General features: G+C 34.5%; 1 protein-coding gene across 1 annotated transcript in view; it reads right to left on the bottom strand.

The window, feature by feature from the left end:
* LOC136037725 (probable muscarinic acetylcholine receptor gar-1) overlaps positions 1-27,654 on the bottom strand; it is a 109,774-nt gene that overhangs the window by 65,048 nt on the left and 17,072 nt on the right. Inside the window, exon 2 of the mRNA XM_065720494.1 lies at positions 18,086-18,277. Within this exon, the coding sequence (XP_065576566.1) occupies positions 18,086-18,180 (95 nt within the window). The 5' untranslated portion in view covers positions 18,181-18,277. The remainder of the gene's footprint in view (positions 1-18,085; positions 18,278-27,654) is intronic.

The raw sequence follows: 27,654 nt of genomic DNA, 5'->3' as shown, positions 1-27,654 counted from the left end.
AATTACTTCGTATATGAAAGGGGCTGCTTCCTCATCAACACCCCGCTCTTACCGCTAAAGTTTGACTCTTTCTCTTAACTCTACTTTTTTAAAACAGTAAAAAACTTTAGAGTAAAGAGCGGGGCGTTGATGATGAAGCAGCCCCTTTCATATACGAAGTAATTTCTGTTTGAGTTTTAATAAGTTTTAATGTCGCTCCTTACTTTCCGTTAAAATTTTTTTTTTTTATTTAATCAGTTGAAAAAACTCGTTTGCTTTATTATTTAATGACGGTACGAAACCAGGCACGGCAAATTTGTTTATAATTTTACCAATACTGGATATTTTACATTTAGTTGTGGAGCATTATAACCAATATATATAAAAATATGTAATAAATTTTTTTTAATTTTCTCAAAAATGCACTTTTTGTTTCTGTAGAATTGAAAAGATATTTATGTTACGCAAGTCTAAAAAAAGCCCGACAACTTTTTGTATCATATACATGCTGTATATACACAGGCTTTAATTTTGCTAAATTGTCAAATTTTGCCAAAATTGCCAAATTTTGCCAAAACTATCACCATTTTGCTAAATTTTTCAAACCTTTGTTTTCTTTTTTGCTATTTTTTTTTTAGTTTAATATCGTGCTTAAACTAAAGATTTTTCATTTAAAAACAAAAATATAATCTGGATCATATCAAAATAGATTCACAAAAATTTGCTTCACTCAAAAATAATATGAAACTTTTATACAAACAAAGTCACCCTAGAAAAAAAAGTATTTATAAGGACTATCTTAGGAATGAAAACCGTAAACTGTCTTTAAAGATTAAATAAGACAAACAGGGGAAGTTTTATTTTAATGATACTGTCTTGACGCTAAGTTCTTTCAAGTTCAAATCCTTCCTAGAAAACACAGTTTGACGTCAAATAGAAGAGATCTAAGGTTACTGGGGAGAAACTATTTTTCTTTCCATTTTGATCCTCATTTTTACAAGATAAATAAAGTCATCAAGCTTCTAAAATGTATTTTTGGAACAAGTTTCTAAAGTTAAGCCCTTGTGATTCTAAGGGTCTATAAGCTTAACTGGATAACTGCCAAAATAAGTGAGAATCAGAGTAAATATTCTAGCGTTCTACTTTTCATGATCCTTACCCATCCTTACCCTTACAGTATACCCTCGTATGATCCTTACCCTTACAGTATCTTGTTGCTTCGAAGCGTTCAATACCTTAATTCAATGATTCAAAAAATGGGACAACAAGTTGATTATAAATCAAAAAGATAGGTATAGAGAGATAGGCTAAGGTTGATAGGTATAGAGTGAGGATAATTAAAATAGTCTATCAGTTCAGTGAGCCATTTCAGTTATAGTCAGAACCCATGTTACAAATGGCTTACAATGTCTTGGCTTTGCTCTAATTAGCCATGGCTCTCAAATTTTCATTACTTCGACCATTTCTTTTAATTCAAAAATCAACCGTGAACAAGTAAAATGAAACAAGTCAAATGAATCATTTTTGTACAATTTTGAAAAACTAAGGTAGATGGGAATAGAGTAAGGGTAATTCAAACAGTCTCTGAGTTCAGTGAGCCATTTGAAGACATTATAGACCCTCAAAAATTGAGTCCAAGACTTGTGACTGACCGTATCCACAGGACTTGCCACAGGACTTGCCACAGGACTGATAGACACAGTCTATCAGTTCAGTGAGCCATTTGAAGACATTAGAGACCTACAAAAAACAAGTCAAAGACTTATGACTGACCATATCCACAGGACTTGCAGGCAATTGGGCAACTGAGATTGTTCATATTATATGAGCTTTGCCTACCCCACTGGAACCTCATTTTGAAACCGGAAGCCCCACTGGAATTTTATTGAGGATAACCAAGATTTTTGGCTTGGACCGAGTTTTCATCAACCTATCTGGTTGTCCATCACCAAGTTGTCTTCATCAAACCGTCCAGGAAGTAGTCATTTGGTGTTCATGCACCAGACTTGGTTTTGCGCAGGGTTGCCACCTCCTACTGATTTATTACTATTTCTAGCGATTTTTATGTCGCCTCGTGATTTTCTTCTAGCTAGTAATTTTTAGTGATTTTTATTTTAAAACTAGTGATTTTTTCTTAAATCTAGTGATTTTTCGCAATGTAGTGCGTACATTCATGGTTCATCCGAATAAATCATACAAGAAGCCAATTAATAAAAAAAAACGCAAAATAGTGATTCGCTACAGTTCCTATTATGTTCCAGATTAGCATTTATGCAAATATGCTGTCTTTGAAACTTCCGAATTCCCGCCATCATCAAGATAATAGGTGAACCAAGTCAATCGCAAAATTTCAAAAATATTCTATACTTCCTATTTCAAAATATTTGCTCTGGTTGAATTTTCGTCTTAATATTTATGTTTCTTTTTTCTCTATCATCTACCAGTTCTAAATTAGATTTTATTCTGTTATTAAATAAAAAAAACGAGTTTTTTTAACTGAAAGTAAGGAGCGACATTAAAACTTAAAACGCACAGAAATTACTTCGTATATGAAAGAGGCTGCTTCCTCATCAACGCCCCGCTCTTTACGCTAAAGTTTGACTCTTCCTCTCAATTCTTCTTTTTAAAACAGTAAAAAACTTTAGCGTAAAGAGCGGGGCGTTGATGAGGAAGCAGCCTCTTTCATATACGAAGTAATTTCTGTGCGTTTTAAGTTTTAATGTCGCTCCTTACTTTCAGTTAAAAAAACTCGTTTTTTTTATTTAATTTCTGAACGTTTTTGAATCAATGTATGTTTTGATTTTGGCTCTCCGCAGAGGAATAATCAAAACGAAATTTGCATATTTTTTTCGGGGGGGCTAAATGGCTTTCTAATAATTTTGATCGAATGATTTTGAGAAAAAAAGAGCGGGGGCGAAGCCTAGTTGCCCTCCGATTTTTTGGTTAATTAAAAAGGCAACTAGAACTTTTAATTTTTTACGAATCTTTTTATTGGTAAAAGATTTACGTAACTTATTAATTAGCTTACGTAAAGAACTTTTGTATTCTCATGTTTTTATTACATATATGAGGGGATTCGCCCCATCGTCAGTACCTCGCTCTTTACACTAAAGCTTAAATTTTATCCCAATTCATTAAGAATGACCCCTGAATCACAAAAGCCGTAGAATATATAGTTGAAATTACTAAAAATACTTTAGCGTAAAGAGCTAGGTATCATAAGGAGGTGAGCCCCTTATATGGGTAATAATTTCTGTTTGTTTTAAGTTTTATTGCTGTTCCTTACTTCCAGCTGAAAAAGCTTTTTCACATTTATTTTTTAATTTTTTTTAAATAATGCTAGTAAATCCTGCTCTCCCTTCATGGAAGTTTTCTTTTCCCATGACAATTCTCGATGGAAAGTTCCCCCAGCATATCCCCCTCTTCTCAACCCCTCCCCCCAACCAAAAAAATCCTCCTGAAAACGCCTGTATACTTCCCAATAACCATTACTATATGTAAGCACAGGTCAAAGTTTGTAACTTCTTGCCCTCCCACGGGGACTGTGGGGGAGTAAGTCGTCCCCAAAGACATAGTTATAAGGTTTTTTGACTACGCTGAATAAAATCTCTATCTCAGCATTTTGATCCGTTGACTTTGGGAAAATAATTAGCGTGGGAGGGGGCCTAGGTGCCCTCCAATTTTTTTGGTCACTTAAAAAGGGCACTAGAACTTTTCATTTCCGTTGGAATGAGCCCTCTTGCAACATCCTAGGACAACTGTGTCGATACGATCACCCCTGGGAAAAAAAAACAAAAAAAAACAAAAAAACAAATAAACACGCATCCGTGATCTGCCTTCTGGCAAAAAATGCAAAATTCCACATGTTTGTAGATAGGAGCTCGAAACTTCTACAATAGAGTTCTCTGATACGCTGAATCTGATGGTGTGATTTTCGTTAAGATTCTATGACTTTTAGGGGGTGTTTCCCCCTATTTTCTAAAATAACGCAAATTTTCTCAGGCTCGTAACTTTTGATGGGTAAGACTAAACTTGATGAAACTTATATATTTAAAACCAACATTAAAATGCGATTCTTTTGATATAGCTATTGGTATCAAAATTCCATTTTTTAGAGTTTTGGTTACTATTGAGCCGGGTCGCTCCTTTTCATTGTTTTTTTTATAGTAATGCTAGAAAATCCTGCGCCCTTTTCATTGAGTTTTTCTTCCCCCATGACATATTCCTCAAAGGAAAGATCCTCCCACAAAGCCCTCTCCCATCAACCCCACCCCCAAACCAAAAAATCCCCATGAAAACGTCTGTACACTTCCCAATAACCATTACTATATGTAAACACTGGTCAAAGTTTGTAACTTGCAGCCCCTCCCTCAGGGATTGTGGGGGAGTAAGTCATTCCCAAAGACATAGTTATTATGGTTTTCGACTATGCTGAACAAAATGGCTATCTTAAAATTTTAATCTGTTGACTTTTGGAAAAAAATGAGCATGGGAGGGGGCCTATTTGCCCTCCAATTTTTTGGTCACTTAGAAAGGGCACTAGAACTTTTCATTTCCGTTAGAGTGAGCCCTCTCGCGACATTCTAGGACCACTTGGTCGATAAGATGACCCCTGGGAAAAAAAGAACAAAAAAAAAAAACAAACAAACAAATAAACACGCACCCGTGATTTGTCTTCTGGCAAAAAATACAAAATCCCACATTTTTTTAGATAGGAGCTTGAAATTTTTGCTATAGAGTTTTCTGATATACCGAATGCGATAGTGTGATTTTCGTTAAGATTCTATGACTTTTAGGGGATGTTTCCCCCTTTTTTCCAAAATAGGGCAAATTTTCTCAGGCTCGTAACTTTTGATGACAAAGACTAAATTAATTGAAACTTATATATTTAGAATCAGCGTAAAAATTCGATTCTTTTGATGTATCTTCTAGCATCCGTTTTTTAGAGTTTCGTTTACTATTGAGCCGGGTCGCCCCTTACTACAGTTCCTTACCACGAACTGTTTGAAAAGAAAATAATTCGGTATTTCGGGGCTTCTGACATTATTACTCCTTTGCGGAAGTTAGGCTCAAAATTGAAAAAGGATTATATTTTTTCTCTGGGCCCCTTCCACCTCTTAGTTCGTTTATTTTCCCGTTAGTTTTCACCTGTTTTCGCTTTATAGTTGTGTTATCTCTTAGCAGTTCTTTCGTTAGTTGAGTTATGGCTGTGGTATATATGTTTTATCGCTCGTATAGTTGTGTTATTTTCAAATTATACTCCATAATAGAGAGGCTCCGAACACCCAGCATTGTATATTAAGCTCTTAATTTGACGTTTTTTTCTAACGTGACCAGATTCGTCCTGCGACCTTTTCATTGAATTTTTTTCTCCCATGGCATATTTCTCCAAGGAAAGATCCTCCCACATAGCCCCCTCCATCAACCCTACCCCCAAAACCAAAAAAATCCCCCTGAAAACGTCTGTACACTTCCCAATAACCATTATTATATGTAAACACTGTTTGAAGTTTGTAACTTGCAACCCCTCCCCCAGGGACTGTGGGGGAGTAAGTCATCCCCAAAAACATAGTTATTATGATTTTCGACTATGCTAAACAAAATGTCTATCTCAAAATTTTGATCCGTTGACTTTGGGAAAAAAATGAGCGTGGGAGGGGGCCTAGATGCCCTCCAATTTTTTTGGTCACTTAAAAAGGGCACTAGAACTTTTCATTTCCGTTAGAATGAGCCCTCTTGCGACATTCTAGGACCACTTGGTCGATACGATGACCCCTGGGAAAAAAAAAACAAAAAAAAAACAAACAAATAAACACGCACCCGTGATTTGTCTTCTGGCAAAAAATGCAAAATTCCACATTTTTGTAGATAGGAGCTTCTAACAGTAGGGTTCTCTGATACGCTGAATCTGATGGTGTCATTTTCGTTAAGATCCTACGACTTTTAGGGGGTGTTTCCCCCTATTTTCCTAAATAAGGCAAATTTTCTCAGGCTCGTAACTTTTGATGGCTAAGATTAAACTTGATGAAACTTATATATTTAAAATCAGCATTAAAATGCGATTCTTTTGATGTAGCTATTGATATCAAAATTCAATTTTTTAGAGTTTTGGTTACTATTGAGCCGGATCGCTCCTTACTACAGTTCGTTACCACGAACTGTTTGAAAACCTTTAAAAGTGGAGTGAATAGTGGATATGAATTAACCCTCTAAACCTGCAAATACAGCAGAAATTGAGTCATTGAAGAATAAAAAGGTATATATACATCAAATATATTTTTCGAAATAAAAAATCATTGAAAAAGAAAAGAGGACTTAGTGTTTTTTATAATAGGATTTGTAATATATCTAAATAGATTGAATCGATTATAGTTTGATGATTGAAGTCAGTAGGGAGGTAAGAGGGGGGGATCTACTTTAGGAATTGTATAACGGTTTTAATCTTACTTCTAATTTCTAATCGAAACTACAATAATTCTGCAAATTCTCGTATTTGTAATTGTAACAAGCAATAAGCACAGTGAACGTCCTATTCTTTAAGTTTTTGGATTTATTTGCCAACACATCAGACAGTTTGTGGTAACGAACTGTAAAAATGGAGTGACAATAGTAACCAAAACTCTAAAACCAGAATTTTGATATCAATCGATGTATCATCTGCTTATTATGTTGATTCTAAATTTTTAAGATTCATTAAGCATAGTTTATCAATAAAAGGCTAAGAACTGCGAAACTTTGCCTGATTTCCGAAAACGGGGGGAAACACCCACTAAAAGTGAAATAACTTTAATTAAAATCGAGTCATTAGGTTCAGCGTATCAGAGAACCCTAGTGTAGAGGTTTCAAGCTCCTATGTCCAAGAGTATTGAATTTTGTATTATTTGCCAGAAGAAAAATCACGGATCCGTGTTAATTTGTTTTTTCCCCAGGGGCGATCGTATCGAACCAACGGTCCTAGAACGTTAGGAGACGGCTCATTTGAACAGAATTTAAAAAAAATTGGTTTCTCTTTTATTTCAACAAAAAGATCGGATAGCTATTAGCCCCCTTCCTCCTCCCTATTTACCTAAAAAATTACTCGATCAAAAGTTTGCGATAGCCATTTTGTTTAGCATAGTTGAAAAGTTCCAAAACTACACATTTATATTTAACATGGCCCACGCAGCCCCTGAGGATAGGTCTTGGGATGAAAGAATGCTAAATATAATTTGCTAAGCATTGTGTACGGTCTTCGAAAACCAGTTTCATAGCCACAAAGATAAATAACAGGTAACAGAATGCATTGGACTTGTATAACTTGGGCTATATATTTTCACGTTAGGGGGCTGGGGGTAAGGTTAGGTTGAGTTAAGTTAGGTTACTTTACCCCCACAACCCCCTAATGTGCAAATATACAGCCCAAACTTGGTCATTATATTAACTGAAGTATTAAATTTTCATCATATTTTGGTATATTTCATTAGGATTAACATAACTTTACTTCTTGGGTGTGTTCCGTATAATTAACAAGTACCTCTTTTTTTTATAAAAGAAGCAATCAGAAAGAAGCTTATCGAAATTTATAAAGGGTGGGACAAATTTTTGCCATGAAAATGTAAAAAGTCCACTTTCAAGTTTGTTGCTGATGTCCCAGTAATTATGCTCGTTCAAACTAAAGTAAAAAGAAAATAGTTTCTGTGTTTTTTGGGAAAATACTGCGGTTTTGAATCTATAAGGGAAAAATTAAAAAGAAAAAGCAAATATTTCGATTAGATTACCAATAAACAATAAAAGAAATAAAAAAAAGAATGAATAATAAAAGAAGCAAAAGAAAGAAGCAAAGATTCTGTACTGTTCAGTGCATAAAGATACAAAAAGGCATTTTCTAAGTTTCAAGGGTAATTTTCGTTTTAAAATAAAACAAATGGTCAATCCAAAGACATTTTTCCACATCTAGGGGGGGGGGGGGTAATTTTAACCTTTGGCGTAGTTGCGCCTGTACTGAACATTGTAAAGAAACAAACAATTATTAATTACAATGATAAAGAGTATTATAATTCTTGTGATTTCTATTCAATAATCTAGTGATTTATATGCTGATTTAGCGATTTTTTCGAGAATATAGCGATTATTTTTTTTGCTGGGTGGCGACCCTGGTTTTGGATTGAGTACTGAACTGGAAGTGTTCAACTTGTCGAGCTCAGTTTAAGTCGGAATCTGACTTAAAAAGCCCTTATAAACAATAACCACCGTTAGTATAGAACTGTTAAAGTGTGAAATTTATCAGGATAACCTATTGCGCAACTAAACTTCATAGAGTTTGGCAAACGTATTTGGATTATTGAGCTAGTTGTTGCAATGTTTGTTCTGGGGCCCCCGCTTATTTGGATTTATGAAGAAAAGGGCCCCTGCCCGTAAGTCCCTTTGAAATGACATTGTGATGTGTTAATAAAGAAACGAGATAGTTTTATACTTAGATATGTCTATCACCAAGAAGCATTTTGACGAAAGAATGGATGATTTCAAACAATTAATTGAAGATCTTCGAAAGGGAAATTCAACTTTAAAGGTAGAAAATGCTGGTTTTGAAAACCGCCCTTAGGCTCGTTAAAAATCAATGCTTGAGTACAGAGCTATATACTAAATGAAGATATCTTTTGGTACGCGGAATTCCTAACAAGGATGAAGAAAAATCAAAGAGTAAGTAAAGATTTTCTCTCAGGAGTGGGAGTGCCGAATTACAAAAATGTCCAGTTTACATCTATTTATCGTATTAGAAATAAGACTAAGCGCCCAACTTCCTTGAATTCGCCCCAGCTACTCACCCTATTATTCTTTCTTTCTTGAACCTAAAACACAAGGAAAGTCTCCTACAATATGTTGGTAACCTACGAGGCTCTAGAAGAAGTATCAGCGCTGACCTGCTTTCGGAGCTAGCGAAATGTCGGATAGAACTTTTGGGTTTGGCTTATAAGCTATCTAATTCAAAAGTAACCGCTGAGAGAGTATCACAAACCAAAGTGATGCAGCGGGGTTCGATGGTTGTTACGATTCCCTGGCCCTGATTTTCTCAAAAGACAATGGTGGCTATGATTCCAACGCGTGATAGAGTTTATATTTAAATTGTTGTCACTTTTCATCAGTCAAATGAATTGTCAGAAATTGTCCTGTTTTTATTTGGTATGTCAATTTCTATGCCTTTATTTTTACCTCGAGTTTTTCTTTCCTTCCTTTCATCTCTATCCCATGTTACTTACCCTTTTCTTTACCTTTTTACTTCCATTTATTTTTATGTTTCAGATTTTAAGAAATCAAGTTGGTGCCATTGTCTATTTATGGTACTTTGATGAGCGTCACGCTCATCGAGAGCCAACGCTAATAATTAAATTTGAAAATTTTGATGAGTTTAAAATTAGAAGAGTTGATTTTAATAAAATTATGAATAACCTGGCAGGCACAATCCTAATAAAAATTACGGAGATAATTTTGAAAAAAGAATTATAGCATGTTTGCGGAGGATCTGGGATTTATGGGTTCTGGAGCCTGGTGGAGGGAGGCATTTCTGATTATGCATCTTAACGTACAGGGACGTTTGATGATATTAAGTTGCTATGTATGATTTGAATCGGCTGCTTATGGATATTCCTGGATATACATCTATGTTTTTGAGCCGAAAAACAGCAAAAAAAGTGGGGACTTGGATTTTATATTTTGAATAATCTACCAGCTATCCGAAGAGAAGATTTATGCATAAATATCGAACAGGTTTTTGAATCATAATTTTTAGAAAAAAGGTAATGTTCGGTGAAATATATAAATAAATACTTTTCTATGAAAATTTATTATAGAAATATATAAGGTAAATATTTTTTAAATATTTTTATGGAAATATATAAAATAATTACAGTAATGAAGCTTTTTACTTCAAGAGGTCCTATATACCACCCACCAGACCGATATGTGCGATTCCTTGGACTTCTTCTGGACGAAAATCTAACATCCAAGTAGCATATTCAGATTATAAGAGTCAAGTTTCGAGGGGACTGGGGATCATAAGAAAACACAAACAAATTATTTCCTTTTTCTATTCTCTGTCTGTTATACTCCTCCCTTATTTGTCCTTATCTACATTATTGATCATCTGCTTGGATGTCTACTTTTCCATCTCTACTTTCCCCATCCGTAATCTCCAGCTGAACGCAGCACAAGTCCCCCAGTCCACCACTTATACTCCTTATACTCCTATCCAGCTCTTAAAACTTAAGGATATCTATACACTTTCGTTGTGTTCAATGGCATTTCTTTATTTTCATGGAGATCTCCAAGACTGTTTTTCTGGCATGTTTCAACGAGTGAGTGAAGTCAACCCATACACAGTTCAAAATCGGGACGATATACTGGTTCCTTCCACCCTCTCAGTGTGTTTAAACTTTGTTCTTTCCGCTGCTGTGAGACATGCCTGGAGCTCTGTTCCTGTTGGGGTTCGGAATTTCCATGTCCCTGGTTCTTTTAAAAAACAACTAGAAAGATTTCTGTTGGAGAAGAATAGATTATTGAAATATTTTCCTTATATTGTAGTTTTAAGTTAGAACTTTATTGGTTTGTTTTAACCTTGGTTCTTTATGTCGATGATAAAGTAAGATTTATTGTTGGTGTTAGGCGATGTGAAGATGTGGCAGTGTCGGTTGTCTTCGTCTGAGCATTCATATGAGCAGTAATTCTTATTTGTTTTTGTGTAGGCCTAGTTCAGTAGCCTGCAAATGATAAATCTGCAGTTTTGATTTCTTTTTCCCAGTTAGTAAGCCTCTTTCTGGATTGTAGTTTTTTGTGTTTATTGAATAAAAGAACTTCAACTTGAAGGATCTCGGGCAAAAATGAAAGTTCTTCAAAGTTGAAATCAGTTTTAAAACACTGTCAAAAAACCTTCGAGAAAGCTTCGGACCAAAGCTAAGATGAAGTCTAATGTTCGAACATGCTTAGGGCAACCAGCACGCTGCCCTCCCTGGTTAACTTCTGCCCGAGTTCGTTTTAGATTGACTACACAACAGAAAGTGTAAGGATATTGAACTCATTGTATTGATTTCAATTGCTTCGCGAACTACCTGAGAAGCAATCGAAATCAAACTTAAGATTAATAATAATATTTCCTTAAATAGGGACTTAAGGGAATATTCACTAAATGTTCTATCCACAAATTTACTTAAAAACAATTTTACAAAATATTTAAAAAACCAGTAGACATTAACACACAATCAGTTAAAAAAAAGACCCTTGAGGCTAGCTGCCAAAAAGGCAGGATTAGCACTGAAAACATTTTTTTATTTATTCTTTTTTCATTTCAACGGATTGCCTTGTTTCACCTTGCTTTATTTATCAGTCCTGGTTAAACTTTGCTGAAGTAAGGATGCTGGGATGGTTTTAAAAATTTTCATTTTAGTTTTAATAGTCGTTTGTTGTTGTAATCTCTTATCTTTTATATATTTATGTTTCGCTGAGGATGGTCCTTGAACATAGGGCCGAAATATTCATTCAAATTAGAATTCCACTGTCTTACAAAAGGAATTCCCTATTGTTCTTGTTCTTCCTGTTTTGATGTTTATGATGGAAAGGCAGTGTGTTCTTTTTCGACGCTTGAACTCAGTTTGAGTCGGGGTCCGAAAGTTGTCAGCTCTTATAAACAATAACCACCTTCAATATTATGAGTAAAGGAAAGCTCAGCAATGTAGAAATCAGTTTTAAGAGTCTGTCCAAAAACCTTTGAAGAAGTTTAAGGTCTTAAGTTTAAGGAAGTTAAGTTAAGAAGTTTAAGGAAGGAGTTTAAAGTTTAAGGTCAAAATTAAGATAGGGTCCAGGGTTCAAACACGCTTAGGACAAACGCTTAAGGCAAATGCATAGGGCAACGTATTTCTCGTAGATTATCCTTTTTATATAGCTTGGTTTAAGTCAGTTGACTTTTTCACCGATTCTCGATTTGGGCTTATTTTTCAAAAGGATCATAAAGCGTATGTTTGTAGCATTATAAACTGCTTTCAGTAAAGCAGTAGTCAAGCTTTATGATAAAGAATGGAAAGTCCGGGGGTTTGGCACCCCCTTCCAAATACGAATTATATAACAACTTGTGTCTGTTTCAGGTTTTAGCGGAGGTTTTACTTTTATTTAATAAATAGAAATGAGTTTTAGTTTGTTCGTTTAATTGTTCACTTAGAATTTGTCTGAATTAGGTCCTAGAGGTTAAGATGTAGGGACTCAATTAGACTTAATGTGACCTGGTCCAGATGGTAGAGCAATGTTTAAAGATTGCATAATAACCAAGTTTGAACGGCTGTAATTTTGATGATATGATGAATTTAACTTATTTCTGGATCCAAACATAGATAAGGCTGAGATACTACTGATTGAACTTTAATTATTTCACAACTGATTATAATGAGGAATTAAGTTTAATAAAAACTTTCAATAAAAATTCATTGCAGTGAATAGTCCAACAGTCAACCAGCGTGTGTTCCCCGGGGAAACCCTCGAACAAAGGTTGACTCTAGTTCGGCATTGTGTAGTGACATGCATGAGAGGTGTAGCAGAAGTGGGAGACAGTAACAACGGCAATCAAAGGGGTAAAATTCACCCTGACTTGATGCCCATTTAATTGAACAATCTGTCTGGGTTTTTTCTACAATTGGCCATGACTTGGCTTTTCCCACAACTATTCCCTTTTCAATTCAAAGAACTTATTTCTGGATCCAAGGATAGCTAAGGCTGAGATACTATTGATTGAATTTTCAACATTTCACAACTCGTTATAATGAGGAATTAAGTTTAATAAAAACATTGGACTATTGCAGTGAAGAGTCCAACAGTTCATGGTAATATAAGCAAGGAGGGGCACGGCTAACTGATAACAGAAACTCTAAAAAACAGGATTTTGATATCATTAGATATATAAAAAAATTTACTTATCATACTGATTTCAAAAATATAAGACTCATTAAGTTTAGTGTTACCCATCAAAGGTTACGAGCCTAAGTAAATTTGCCTTATTTTCAAAAAAGGTGATAAACACCCTCTAAAAGTCAACGAATCCTAATGAAAGTCACACCAGCAGATCCAACGCACCTTTAAAGCCTACTGTGGATGTTTCAGGCTCCTATCGGCAAAAATGTAGAATTTCGTTGTTTTTTGCCAGAACAAAGATCATGGATGTATGTTTATTTTTTTAATCTTTTTTTTCATTAGTGATCATACTGAGCCAATGGCCCAGGAGAGGAGAAGGCTCATTAGGAAGGAAATTAAAAGTTCTAGTACCCTTTTTAATTGAGTAAAATTATTGGAGGGTGACAAACCCCTCTTTCACGCCCCTTTTTCTAAAAATCATCTGATGAAAATTTTGAGATAGACATTTTGTTCAACATAGATGAAAGGTCCAAAAACTATGCCTTTGGAGATAACATGACCCCCCATAGCCCCTGGGGATAGCTCTTTAAGTTATAACATTTGCCCATTGTTTACGTATAGCATTTGTTAGTGGGAAGTATACAGAAATTTTCGGGGGGAAGGGAATTTTTGATAGGGAGAGGTTTCTATGGGGATAATTTACCATGAAGAGGGAAATTTCAGGGGATGAATTTTCCATGGGAAATTTTTACTGGCGAGATTTGGCAGAATTCCTATACGAAGTTCTTTTTATTGGTCTTTCTTTCTCTTTGCCAACTCAATTGGACATATTCCGAGGAAACTGCTCGGGGGAAATTTTCAGCAGGTTAGGATTTCCAGGACAAAATTCCAGCGGAAGGGGAAATTTCTTCGAGTGATCGGAAATACGATTAGAAATTAAAGTCTTTATCAAACGAAAGTATGCTAAGGAGAATTTTTCAGGCTGAATTATCCGCCAGAAATTTTACGGGGGGGTTCATTTCACGAGAGAAGAGCTTTAACCGGAGGAGTTTCCCCTAAGAGGAATGAATTTTTACGGAGAGTGAGCTAAATTTACCAGCATTACTTGAAAAACGATCGGAAATTAAATTGATAAAAACAAGTTTTTAAATTGAAATTAAAGAGCAATATTAAAACTCAAAACCAACAGATATTATAACAAATATGAAGGGGTTGCCCCCTTCCTCAATATCTTGCTGTTCACGGTAAATTTGTCACAATTCTTTAATAACAACACCTGAAACACAAGGGTATTTAATTAGAATAAGAAGTTTTTGTAAAAGCGCTAAAAACTTTAAAACTTTATTCTGAGTTTTAATATTGCTCCTTGGTTTCAGCTGAAAAAACTTTTTTTGTTTTTTTCTTATAGAGTTTTGTCAAATAAAAATAAGCTTAGATCCGAATATGATGGTCGGTTTTAAGACGGTTTATTTCAAATCATTCATGGGCGAGGAGAGGGGTTTTTGGGGGCTTTTGTAAGGTAAATTATATTTAGGCTTTATAACTCGATTAAGAAAACGACACCCCTTACTTATCATCATGCCCAGAACCATAGGAACCGTAACTGATTGATAGTTGCATAGAAAAAGAGTTAGACAGTGATAAAAGAACCACCTAATAGGTCTTTACCCACTTCATAAATGCAATGGTGGTATATAGCAGGACTCCTCCCCCTCTTCTTACTGGTCAGGAAGCCTCTTCTAGGAAAATTTGTGGGTTCTTCTGTAGTATACATTAATTATTAGCTAGCCGAAGAGAATGTCGGAGGAAAAAACTCCTAGTATACATTTTTTTGTGAGGACTAGAGAAAGAATACTCTATTTCTTTCCCCCAAAGACAAGATTCTCGAACACAAGTCAGTTTGTACCCCCCCCCCCTTCCCCCAAGAAATAATTTTCTGAAAGTTTAGACTCCATCCTCCAGAAGTGAGACAGAACAGTGTTCACTTGCCAAATTGCACATAAAACTTATCACCTTTTAGTGAAACGTACTGACTGTATGCAATTCTTATATTGAAAATACTAGCTTGCAATTAACCTTCTGGGATTGAAAAGAAATGAAAGTGGATGCCCTCTTCCAATCATCCAGAAACCAAATGGTTGAAAAAGTATTCCCTTGAAAATGTTATCGGGTTGTATGCCATCATGCCATGTTTTTCAGATTAATAATGAGTTTGGCACTGTGGCTACATAGTAATTATGCAAAGTCAGATGGATTTGATTCAAGGCACAAATGAAAGTACCGAAGCACGTATGTGCCAACTACATGCTTACCTTATACCTTGGGTCTTTCTGTGCCTCTAGAGGCACTTACGGCATCCATAAAAACTACCAGTATCTCTTTAGGTGTGCCACAGTCCATGTTTCCTCCCAATAGGGTTGTATATATCTTTCTAATGATTTTAAATCGTTTTGTTAGAACCTTCCAAAGCACTCGACATGTATTCAAACTGTCTACGATTAGATTTTCTGAAACGTTGTTATAAATAGGATATGATTTCATTTGCGTTAAATAGTCGTATTGCAGTTTGGTCTTAGCTGCGTCTTGTGTTTCAAAAGGGATCGATGTTTCGTTGATGGCGTATGCTGACGACCTACTTAATTTGAACAGGTCTGCCGATCGAATATCGAAGAATTTTGATGCTTTGAGTAGGGAATATAATAAAATAGGTTTATCATTTAATGTGTCTAAGTCGGCCGTACTGTTCTTCAACGCGGGGTATTATGAGAAAGAAATTCCTTTAGGTGATTCAGCTGTTAAGCCATGTGAGAGCATTACCTACCTAGGTTTACCAATCGGTCGAAGCCTCTACTCGACAGGAACGTTGCTTTTAGAGGCGAAAATCGGGATTGCTTACGGATCAATCATTGTTAACAGACATCGATTCTGCCGTAGATTTCTTGCGTCGCTGTATAATGCCATTGCCCTCCCACATGTACTGTATATAGCACCTTTTTGGAATTATTTGTCGTCCGCCCAATGTACAAAAGTAAGAGTTCTGTTTTTTCGATTCGCGAAGTTCCTTCTGAGACTTCCTCCGTGGACGAAGAACTCGTATATCACGCGTAATTACGGAGTGTCCGATCCAACAGTTTGCATTAACCGGGTCGTAGATAATTTCCTGGAAAAGGCTAAGGGAGGTTGCGTAGTTAGCTATCATGTGTCAGTAGTTTTGTTAGTGTACATAGTGTGTTTTTACTTAGGGTTATGTTCGTAGTGTGATTTTCTTTTCTTTTTCCATTCGTACTCCGATGTAATTCTAGTGAATTTTCGGGTAATAAAAGTACTTACTTACTTAGCATTGGCCTCGTATTGAACGCTTACAGTAATTTTTGCCAAAAAACCTAACTGACCCTTAAAATTATTGTCTGTTTCAGGTTTCGTTTTGAAAGTAGCTATTGAGATTTAAAATTCAATATCAAAGACTTATAACTATGCACAGAATTTCAGATAGTGAAAAATAGTTTATAATTTAAATAAAACAGCTCCCCTCCCACTCTTTTATTACAAATACACATTCTTCGATTTCTTAAATTCTGTAAATGGAAAAGCAGTGTGGTATAAGAAACTAATAACAATGTAAATTTTTTTCGTCACAGCTAAAAGTTTGATTTTTAAATACATGTTATCTATTTTTGCAAAAATAAAATTGAAGTGGAATTTTTTTGTGGAACACAAATAAATGTGTTAGGCAACAGAGTGGCACGGTTAACTATGTATCTTCCCTTACTGACATGAAAAAGGGAAGGTGTCAAGTTGAATGGGGTCTGGCAACTCCAAAAACATGGAAGGGGAGAGAGAAAAATTCATTTTAATAAAAAAAAACGAAAAAAAACAGTTTCAAGGTCACACCGAGGATTAAAAATTTAACAGAGAGGTAAGAGGTCGTAAAAATTATTTTAAGAAAAATGGCACTCCAAGGCATAGAGTAAAATTGAGGCATTAAACTGATTTGGGTGGAGGACGGGCGTTTGAACTTGTTTTGGGCTCAGGTGGGTTAGATTGCAATCAAGTGTCCTGTCGAAATTATCGTTAGAAGAAAAATCAGTCACCTGACATCCATAGCTTAGGTAAGCTTATTACCTTCTATCATCATTATGTATGAAAGTCAGGTTGGCCTCAGAGAATATATTCTAGCTATGTTATGGAAAAACAAAGAATTTTTCACATGATTTTAAATCATTTTCTTTTATTAGAGCTTGTCAAAGCAACCCTGAAAACAACTGATTAAAAAAATGAGTTTTTTGGTAAAACTCTCATAAATAGGATTAGCCATTTATGTAACTGGATATAATTTAAACAGTGTTAGGTGTCGCTAAGTCATTTTGTGGAGAATTTCAGATATATTTCCTTTTATTTTATCAAAAATTTTGAGAGCTCCGCTAATATTAAATTTACAGTAAAAAAAAAATTACTTTTGTTTCCCTAAAGCCATCACATTTTATCAAGCCTTTCAACTTAAGTCCAACTTTGTTGCAAATCGCTACACAAAAAGATGTCAAAGAGACGATTTGGCATTTTTTTTTATTTCAGTTGTTATTATTATTATTTTAATTATTAATTATTCTAATGCTCTTTTACGAAAGTAAAACAGTTCAAAATAGGGATGATACCTTTTTATTGACAATGAATAGATATAAATTTATTTAACTGGATATTTCGAACACATATACAGTGTTCATCATCAGCAGTAAAACTAAAAGACATGAATAAAAATAAACAAAATATATACCTAATAAACTAATTACATATAGTTTATTGCTCTTATTTTTTTCAATGCAACAGCGGAGGCTAATCTCTTTGACCTTTTCGGTTCCAGTTCATTAGAGTTATCTGACATATTAGTGGACAGAGGTCATCTGTTTTACTTTCGTCATGGAAAGGCAGTGTGGTCTTCGAAGTTATCTAATGCTCTTTTATTCTGTTTCTCTTTTTTTTAGATTTATGAAAGCCTAAAAGTACAGCTAGACGTTCCTCTTCATGCGAATAATGGAAGATGAAAAATCTTCCGTCTGTTCTCATTTTCATCTGTTATTTCCAAGTCAGCTGCCTATATTAACATTTCATAGTGAACAACCTTTTGTCTTTGAGTTCAAACAAACAAAGAAAGGCCCTTTTAAAGATCAAATATTCTTCTAAGATTAAACAAGTATTACTTGACAATAAGTCTTGGTCACTATGGAAGAGTTAGAAAACTTACCACTGCGAAAGGAAATCTTCACCGATTGAAAATATTGAAAAGCTGCTGTTGCCACGATCGGTTTCATTGAAAATTTCATATTGCTCTTCAATCATTTTTCAGATGAGCTGCTTTCTATCACTGCCGTATCCTAGGTAACTATCTCAGCTATTTGATCATTTTCCAAAATTATAATCAGTATTCCCGAGTAAGCTGTAAAGACAATAACTATTAAAGAAGAAAGTTTACCCCAACCTAACATCAACAAATGATTTCTTTCAGTGCTAATGAAAAAGCTATTCCCTCATTGAGGTCAGTATTCAACCCCGTGATAGCTTATAACATACTCAGTAACGGGATTCCAGAGTGTGCACGAAGCTGCTACTTGTTTGGTGGCTTCAAAATATTTTTTTTAGATATTTTTAGGTAAATATCTAAGATATTTTCAGCTTATAATTGATTCTTTTTTTGTGTTTTTTTTTCAATTTCCCATTGAATTGATTCCCCTGGATTGGGTGTTTGTTTGAGTTGGTACTCTGCCTAGCTTGTGATTTTGAGGGTTTTTGAGTTGGGTGATGGGATTTAAATTTACTTTGTTCATATATTTGTTGATTTTTTTCTCCCATGTTATATCCTGACCATGCATCGTTACGAGGAAGACTATGCTGAAGTTGTTTTCTGGTGATGTAAATGTATCGTTAAATAAAAGAACTTAGAAACTCATTACCCCCTTAGCCTACTGAATAAGCGAAACCTATTTTCTTATGACTCTTTCAGTCATCAATAAGGTTTAGAGTAGAAAGTATGAGTAACTTATAAAAGTGGAAAATGGTACTAGTATCGACAAAAAAAATCACTAGTCCCATCTAGCTTTTGACGTCTCTCGGCATTTTTATAGCGTAATAATAAACCAAAATAGTTTAATTAGTGTAGTAGGTAGAATTAATGCTCCAAAAATATTTGAATACAGTTTCTGAAAAAAAAAACCAACACAATTATGAATCTTGAAAAAAATGCCAAGAAACACTAAACGCTAGATTGCATGGGTGATCATTTTTTTTTTGTCAATGCTAGCGCCAGTTTTCCTTGAACAATTTGCCAATACTCTTTGGTTCAGAGCCCAGAGGCGCCATTTGGGGGGGTGGTGGTGGACAAATGCCCACCCCCAATTTACCAGGGGGCCCAAGCTTCCACTGCAAAGGGCCCTTTGCCGGCCATAATAATCCATTATGTCAAACATAATCCATTCTGCCCAATTGATTTGAAATTACTGCACGCCTATTAACCAAAGAGCGTAATTACTTGACGACCCTTGGGGTAATTACGCTATTTGCTATTAATCATTGTAAACTTCGAAAGTAGGTAAGATACATAATAAAATTCTAGAGTTCTGTCAAATACCCATTTCCTAGATGATTACGCGACACGAAGTGAGTCGGGGGGCCAAGATGGAGTTCATGCCCACCCCAAAATTTGGTCTGAATGGTGCCTCTTTCAGAGCCATGGATTAATCTAGTTTAAAGGTGTCAAAGTAATGACCATTAAAATTAAAATGTTCTGATAAACCTCTATTCCTGAAAATTGACAATAGGGCATATATTTTAATAATTTAGAATATAAGCACCTAAATTTATTTTTAATATATAACAAAGTTTTGAAAACTGTCCACAATCTTGAATCAAATAGGGTTTGAATTCATCATTACAGTATTTTGGATTTGAAAATAATAATTATCAATAATTCTTAATCCATATCATACAAACGATATGATGCACGTGAACTAATTGAGATAGAAAGAGATATAAAAAACGATTCTAAAATTCACTTCACAACAAAATACATTTCGATTAAAGAAAAATTAGCAGAATGGTGAAGCTGACAATCGTATGTGCATCATTGTCAACCTCGACATTGTTAACATCATTGTCATGATGTTACATTTGATACATCAAATGCATGAACTGTTCTAATATTATTAATAAGAGTAAACTATCTAAAGTTAGATCAAATCATTTTGTTTGTTTTATCAGTTTATTAGCCTTTAGAATTGACCAAAATTTCACAAAAGGATTGTCACATCATTGTCACGACATTGTCAACATCATTGTCATGATGCAACATTTGATACATCAAATGCATGAACTGTTCTAATATCATTAATAAGAGTAAACTATCTAAAGTTAGATCAAATCATTTTGTTTGTTTTATCAGTTTATTAGCCTTTAGAATTGACTAAAATTTCACAAAAGGATGTACATAATCTTTGTTATCAAAAATACAAATGCACACAGATACAACAATTTCCTTAAAAATGGGCTCTTAAAAAGCTCTCTATGATGTTCCAGTGCCCTGCTAGCAGTGGAGGGAAAATAAAAGAGGACACATAAGTACTTTATATGTAAAAAAATTATTTTCCTAGTCATTCAACCCAGGGGCCTGCAAGTTTCCTGTATAGGTTTTTCGATCATGTTCAATGGTGTAGGATGTTCTTGACATGACGTCATTTTTTTATGGGTTTCAGGCGTTTTCCAAAATTTTCACAAACTTTTCTCCGGAATAATATTTTTTAACAGTAACATTGCATTAAGACCATTTGTGATAATAGTTGCTGTTGGTGAATCGGGTACAAATGGCAGTTTCTTTTACTATCCAGTTTTTTAAGCCTGTTTTAGATTTTTGTTTACTATGGGCTGTGGTAAATTCTTTACTTGTTTGAAACAATTATAGTATGTATTCTTTCTCAACATTTCGTACCTCTTCCAAAAAACTAATTCAATTAAGGTGCATTTAAGCTTATATAAAACAAAATATGAAAATTCTGAATCGAAAGATTCAAGGCAAAAGAGTAAAGAGCGTGTATCTGTTAATAGTAACCGAAACTCTGACTAACACAATGTTAATAATAATAAATAAGAATCATCTTTTTTATGAGAATACTGAATGCATGAAACTTATTAAATATAAAACATCTACAGAAATTTACCAGCCAGAGCAAATCCACATGCTTTAAGTAAGAGTATGAATACTTCATAAAAAAGACTAATCTATATGAAAATTAAATAAAAAACAAGGTTTTTCGACTGAAATTAAGGAGCAACATTAGAACTTGAAACGAACAGAAATTATTACATATATAGGGGGTTGCCCCGTCATCAATACCTCGCTCTTTATGCTTAAGTTCTAATTTTTTCCCAAGTAATTTCTTACACCCCACCACTTTTCGATTTACGCAAAATTAAGAAAAAAAGGTTTTAATTTCAACAAGAAATGAACAAAAATAAAAACAAAACAATACTCTTATTAAAAAAGAATATTCCGAATATTTTGGCCGCGCATCCAGGAGCCTTTCTCAACGAAAAAAAAACACGAAAAGAACGAAAAAACAAAAAAAGTTGTTTTAAAAATAACACACAAAAAAACGACAGCTAAACAAACGGAAAGAAGAAACTAAATAAGAACACTTCACATTATAAAAGAAATAATTTTTATCATTTAAAAACAAATAATGAAACTAAAATATTATAAAACAAATAATGAAAGTGTTCTTATTTTTTTTTTGTCAGATCAAACTTTTGATGTCCGATTAAATAAGTCCTCTCCTGATCTTCTACGATAACTGGTTTGATATTATCACCCCTGAAAAAAAAATTATAAACGCGCATCCGTAATCTTTTTTCTGGCAAAAAATGCAAAAATCCACCTTTTTGTACATGGGAGTTTAAAACCTCTTTAAAACGGTTATCTGGTATCCTGAATATGATGGTGTGATTTTCATTTGACATTTTCGGGGTATTTCTCCCCTTTTTCCAAAAATTTGTAGATTTTCTTAGGCTCGTAACTTTTAATGGGTACCATTAAATTTTATTAAGTATACGTATTTTGAATAAGTATCAAAGTATTGGGTGGATAATACTACGGAAGTTACGCCTGCGGCTCTAAAGAAAGTATTACCTTATAACATAACGACCGCAATGAAAGGTGGAATACTGTATTTTTATTTGTTTGGATTTTTCGTGTAAAAGCGGATTGAAAATTGGACATTTTTGTCACTATTGAAACAAATTTCGATAATGAAAAGACGAACTGAAGATGACTTTTTATGTAAGTAATTTTGAATTAATAATGGACTAGAAATATATAATGCATTACCTTATAACATATCCTTTAAGGAAATCCAAATTTTTTCATTGTATAGAATTTATAAATCTACTTTCATAGTTGGATGTTGAAACAACAATATTGAACTGTTTGCGTTAAGCTGTACCTATTATCAGAACAACCCATCAGTGAGATTAAAATCTCGTGATTTAATTTAGATAACTTCGAAGACCACACTGCCTTTCCATGACGAAAGTAAAACAATTCAAAATAGGGATGAAACCTTTTTATTCACAGTGAATAGATATAAAATTATTTAACTGGATATTTCGAGAACATATACAGTGTTCATCATCAGCAGTAAAACTCACTGATGCAGCAGCGAGTTTTACTGATGATGATGAACACTGTATATGTGTTCGAAATATTCAGTTAAATAATTTTATATCTATTCACTATCAATAAAAAGGCTTCATCCCTATTTTGAACTGCTTTACTTTCGTGATTTAATTTGATGACTAACACAAAGGTGCACACTCTTCGCTGAATGGATGCTTTGATTTCACCAAGACTTATTAAAATATTCATTTTTAAATATGAATTTGAGATATGTTTCTTTGTATCCTAGGCTATTGAGCTAACGGTTACCCCAGATTAAAAGGAGCTATAGATTCTAGAGGAGTCATTCTTTAGCATCAGGGGAATGGCTAGGGCTTTCAAGGTGAAATTTTCAAAGGATTAAGGAAAGGGAAAGGATAACTGGAGAATATGAGTTGGGGGATGTGGAGGGTGTCTAAGTAGGGCTGAATATATTATTTTTGGTCTCCGATGCTTATTGATCTATTTTCGGTATTTATAGCTATGTAAAATTGAAGTTACTGGACTTTAAAAATTTCCGATTAGCCCAAATTCTATCCTTCCCGTGAACTCGGATTAAATCCCGTTTATACACTTCACTGGGCTTAGGCCTAATGGATTTTTTTTATTTCCTAAAAGGCACATTTTTCATCTTAATTTATAAGTCTCTTCGTTTTTATATAGCCAAACTGAATTCCTATGAAGCAGACGCATATTCATGTGCAAAACAGCCTTGGAAAGCTGAAAATCAAACAAAACTGATGCAAATGCTGTTATATACGCTCCTCCATCCCACCCCGTTCAAAGCTTCACAATTAGCTCCTAGTGTCTTCAAATATTATCTTATCACATCTTCCTGACCCATTTGAAGACGGCCTTCTTTTTTAGCCTTGGAAAGACTGTCGAAATAAATGAATTCGGAAACCTCTCTGTTTTACATAGTGTATATCGTAGATAATTTTTAGACTAGCCTAGAAAATTTGGCTATTAGCCTTTTTTACTTCCCAGAAAAGACTGCTGGACACTTTACTTGAAGAGAAACACACTTTACTTTAGTGAAACATGTGGTCTGTCTTAGCCTACCGCATCATATAATTTAATTATGCGTTAGAGGGGGCTAACTTAAAAGAAGTAAGTTTGTTGAAATTCTCATCGATATGCTTTCCGTATTTGGAAATTCTTCATATTCATTTAATTTTTTTGTTTTTAATTAATTGTTACGACTGTTTTTATAGGTTTTCAATTAAAAAAACTTTGAAGATCGAATGTTCAAAAATTTGGTCTTCTTTCGCTCTCATAGATAAACCAATAAAATTTACATTCCATTTCAAATAGAGCGGCCTACCAAAAATTCTTAGTTCGCTAAATATTACTAGGTGGATATATTGTTTTGAAATTGAATGATTTGGGGAAGAAAGACCTTTACAATATGGTCCCTCCATTGATACATGCGGTCACCTTCATATCTATGTTGATAAGTGCAACCACATTCATACATACATTGATACAAATGATCATTCCCATACCTAGACTAGTATAAGGGTGTCACATCATACCTATGGTGGTAGAAGGTTGTCATAAAATAGTTACGTCACCCCCAATGAGTCTTAGTACATCTAACTGTCCAAAACAATAAGACGTTAAATATATGTGTATATGTTAATAAGATTACTCCCATACCTACGTTTGTAGAAGAGTATCACAGCACACCTATGTCGCCCCCAGGGGTACTTGAACTTTGCATGTATGTGTGTATGCGTTAATAAGGTCACTTCCATACCTACGTTGATAGAAGGGTGTCACAGCATACCTACGTTACCCCCTAGCGGGCTTTAATACACATGAACGTCCAGAAAGAAAAGGAACGTTGCATGTGTTAAGACACATTATAGCTCATTAATATCCCTTTTTCTTCGTTATATAACCATACCAATTTCAAAAATAAATTTTATTATTATTATTTTAAGTTAGCCTAGTTGAATTGTCACCAAAAACTCAGGGAACGTGCAACCCCTTCTTGAGGGTATGGAAATATCTATATTGTCAGCGCTAGTACAATATCAAGACAACCACCTTATTGAATTGCCCCCCGATAACAATAAACTAGAATGGTATGACAAACTACAGAAAGATTGCAGGACGACTAAAGTTTTTAAATATGATTCAGATTTAGAGGCATGTAAAGGTGTAAAATAAATTTATTTCGGTACGGGGCTTTAATGTTTCAAATATGCATTCCTCATAGCAGCCCACAAACCCCTGCGAGAATATGCCAAAATTGGACAAATTGGCAGCTAATGGGGCTGGGGAGGAGGCAGAGTTTGCTAAATTGGATTTCAATTATTTAAATGGTCAATATCAAGTAACACTTAAGGGATAGATATTTTTGAGTGAGCTAATGGACATTTAAAGATTGGAGTTACTGTCTTACAATATGATACGGAATGGGATGAGGGTGAGCGCTGAGATAGAAAGGGGATAATATATCTAGTAATGGCTCCGTCCATTGAATCAGAGAAGTACTGGGTATGGCTTCTATACACATCTGCTACAGAACCTGATTCAATTGGACATTTTAATCTAATTACAGGTTTTAGTCGGCTTTTATGTGGGGGTAAAAAAAATTTGGGGTGTATGCTTTTACTGTTCAGTGTGTTTTTCTAGATTTAATGCTGAATTAAAGTTAAAGCATCATTTAAGAATCTGTTAGTGCTATGGGTATTAATATGTGGAAACGGTTGGCAGTAACAAGGCCATCTTGCGTTTCAAGATATTCAAAATTTACTCATACAGAGTGACAACGACTAAACTCACAGATGTGGAAGATTTATCAAATTTATATTGTGCCAAGAACATGAAGCTATTACAGTCTCTTATGCCCATGCCCAAAGAGACTCAATTAATACAATGTAATTGGTAGAGGCATTGGAGACATTAGGTGGGGAAGATTGTATGGATGCAACCATATTATCACTTATTAAAAAAGCAAATAAATCAATTTCACGGTTGTGCAACATGAATTACCCCATAACTCGTAAGGACAAGTTGACCATTAAAAATCAGAAAATGTGTTGGTTTTGAAAGGGTAAATCTGTTACGCATGGGTAGATGGTTCTGTTTCTGATAATATCATACCCAAATCATCTGAGAAGCTGCCAGTCTTAGATCTCATTTGCAAAATCATAAATAACGGTAATACATGCTTGAATAAAATCCGTCTTTTTAGATTTCGATAGTTTTTTCCCCAAATCCCCAAGTCAATTGATTCAAATATAGAGAATCGACGATTTTAATAGCTTCCCTCTCCTCAAACAGCACTTTACAGATAATAAATGTATGATTTGTGAACGTGTAAGGGCATATACCTGTATGAATACTACCACTCCACCTCAAGGCGATGCAAGAAGAAGGTACCGTCCTTCAAATTGTCTTATGATTCACTTCACCATCGTCAATGCACCACTGCCGACTATGAGTTTGTTAAGAAAGTTTTGAAAAAAGAATGGTGTAAAAATGGGGAGGATTATTCCAAAATGTTCTTGGCAAGTGATGTATTTACGGTTTTGGATATTGTTTGTACGAACACTTATAAAACTTATCAGGAATTAGGGTTGGATTTGGGTTATTATTTTTCAACTCCTCATATGGTGATGGATTTAATTCTAAGAATCAGTAAAGAAGAAATAGGTCTGATCACCAACGTGGATCAGAATCTATCTGTGGAGAGATCAATTAGGGGAGGGTATATTTTCCACGGGGATTGTACTTTGGAAACTATCCTGATTGGATACCGCACCGGTGCAAAGTCGGACACAGCTTTTTTGGATATTAATTCCCTTCATCTGTTGGTAATATCTCACTACTCTTTACCGTGTGGTAATTATAAATGGCTTGATAATGCTTGTGCTCACATTCAGTCTTCGGTAAAATGTGCAAAAATATACGAAATAGAAGCTGGTGTGACGTTGTAACCGACCAAAAGAATTTTCTTTAATCATTGCGGATCCCAACTTCACATCATTCACCATCATAAATTCTAATATAGTTCTTCTGTATAGGACAGAAAGAAAAGTCATTTTGAATAAAAATGTTGTCATTCTTTTACAAAATCTGTAAGCTCCGATATTCGAGGGAGGGGGAAGTTCAATTGTATTATGGAGCTATTGATTCACTCCTGTTAACAGTTAAAACTGATAATTTATGTTCGAAGGTGTACTTGGTACAAACTCAACATGAAGATATCAAACAATTCTGCAAGGGGGTGCCTAAACGTGTTAAAGATACTTCGATAAAACGTGTTAAAGATAATTTCGATATGAGTGCTTACAGAAACTGTTTGGAAATTAGTTTGGTTCCAAGAGCAAAAGTCATGGCAATTTGTTCTTTAAAATTTAAAAATTACACAGTTAGAGTTAAAAAATGGAATGACAGCCATATCGGACAAAGTATATGTAAGTGAGGATGGTGTAAGGGTGCTACCCCAGGGATACTATTGCAATTAGGATCGAAGTGGTTTTTACAAAATATTTAAAACATTTCGGTCTGGAGACACTCCTTTAAATTCAATAGTAACAGTAGGGAGTTTTTGCATTATTTACCGTGTGTACACAAGGTATAGTTATTGCTATTATAATTTTAATGTATTTTTTAAATTGTTTTCACCACCGCATGTGCGACTGGCCCGAGAGGGGGATCCAGCCTTCGACCGGCCACCGCCAGTGGCCAGTTGCGAACTTCAGGGGGGGGGCTTTTGTAAGTGTATTTTAATCTGTGATCTTTTTTGTATCGATTAAAACGTTGTATAATTATTTTTAAGTAAAAAGTGATTTTTAAACTGTGATATTTTTTGTATTGATTAAAAATATTGTATGTTTGTTGTAAAAATAAAAGAAAACATGTACTATTCTAATTTTTTGTTGTTCTCGAACATCGTAGTAGTGGGACTAATAGGGATTATTATTATTATTTAATCATTAAACAGCTACAATTTCCAGTTAGTTGTAGTCCAGCTGTTGAAGACAACAACAATATGTATCAATACAGAACACCATTCAGATCCTTTCTTTGTGGTCCATCAAAACAATATTTGAAACAAAAATAAATCAAATTGTAATCAAATGTTTTTGAATATCCCA

The sequence above is a fragment of the Artemia franciscana genome, chromosome 17, assembly GCF_032884065.1.
Source record: "Artemia franciscana chromosome 17, ASM3288406v1, whole genome shotgun sequence".
In the NCBI taxonomy this organism is placed as follows: Eukaryota; Metazoa; Arthropoda; class Branchiopoda; order Anostraca; family Artemiidae; genus Artemia; species Artemia franciscana.
This window is presented reverse-complemented; position numbering and strand designations above follow the sequence as displayed.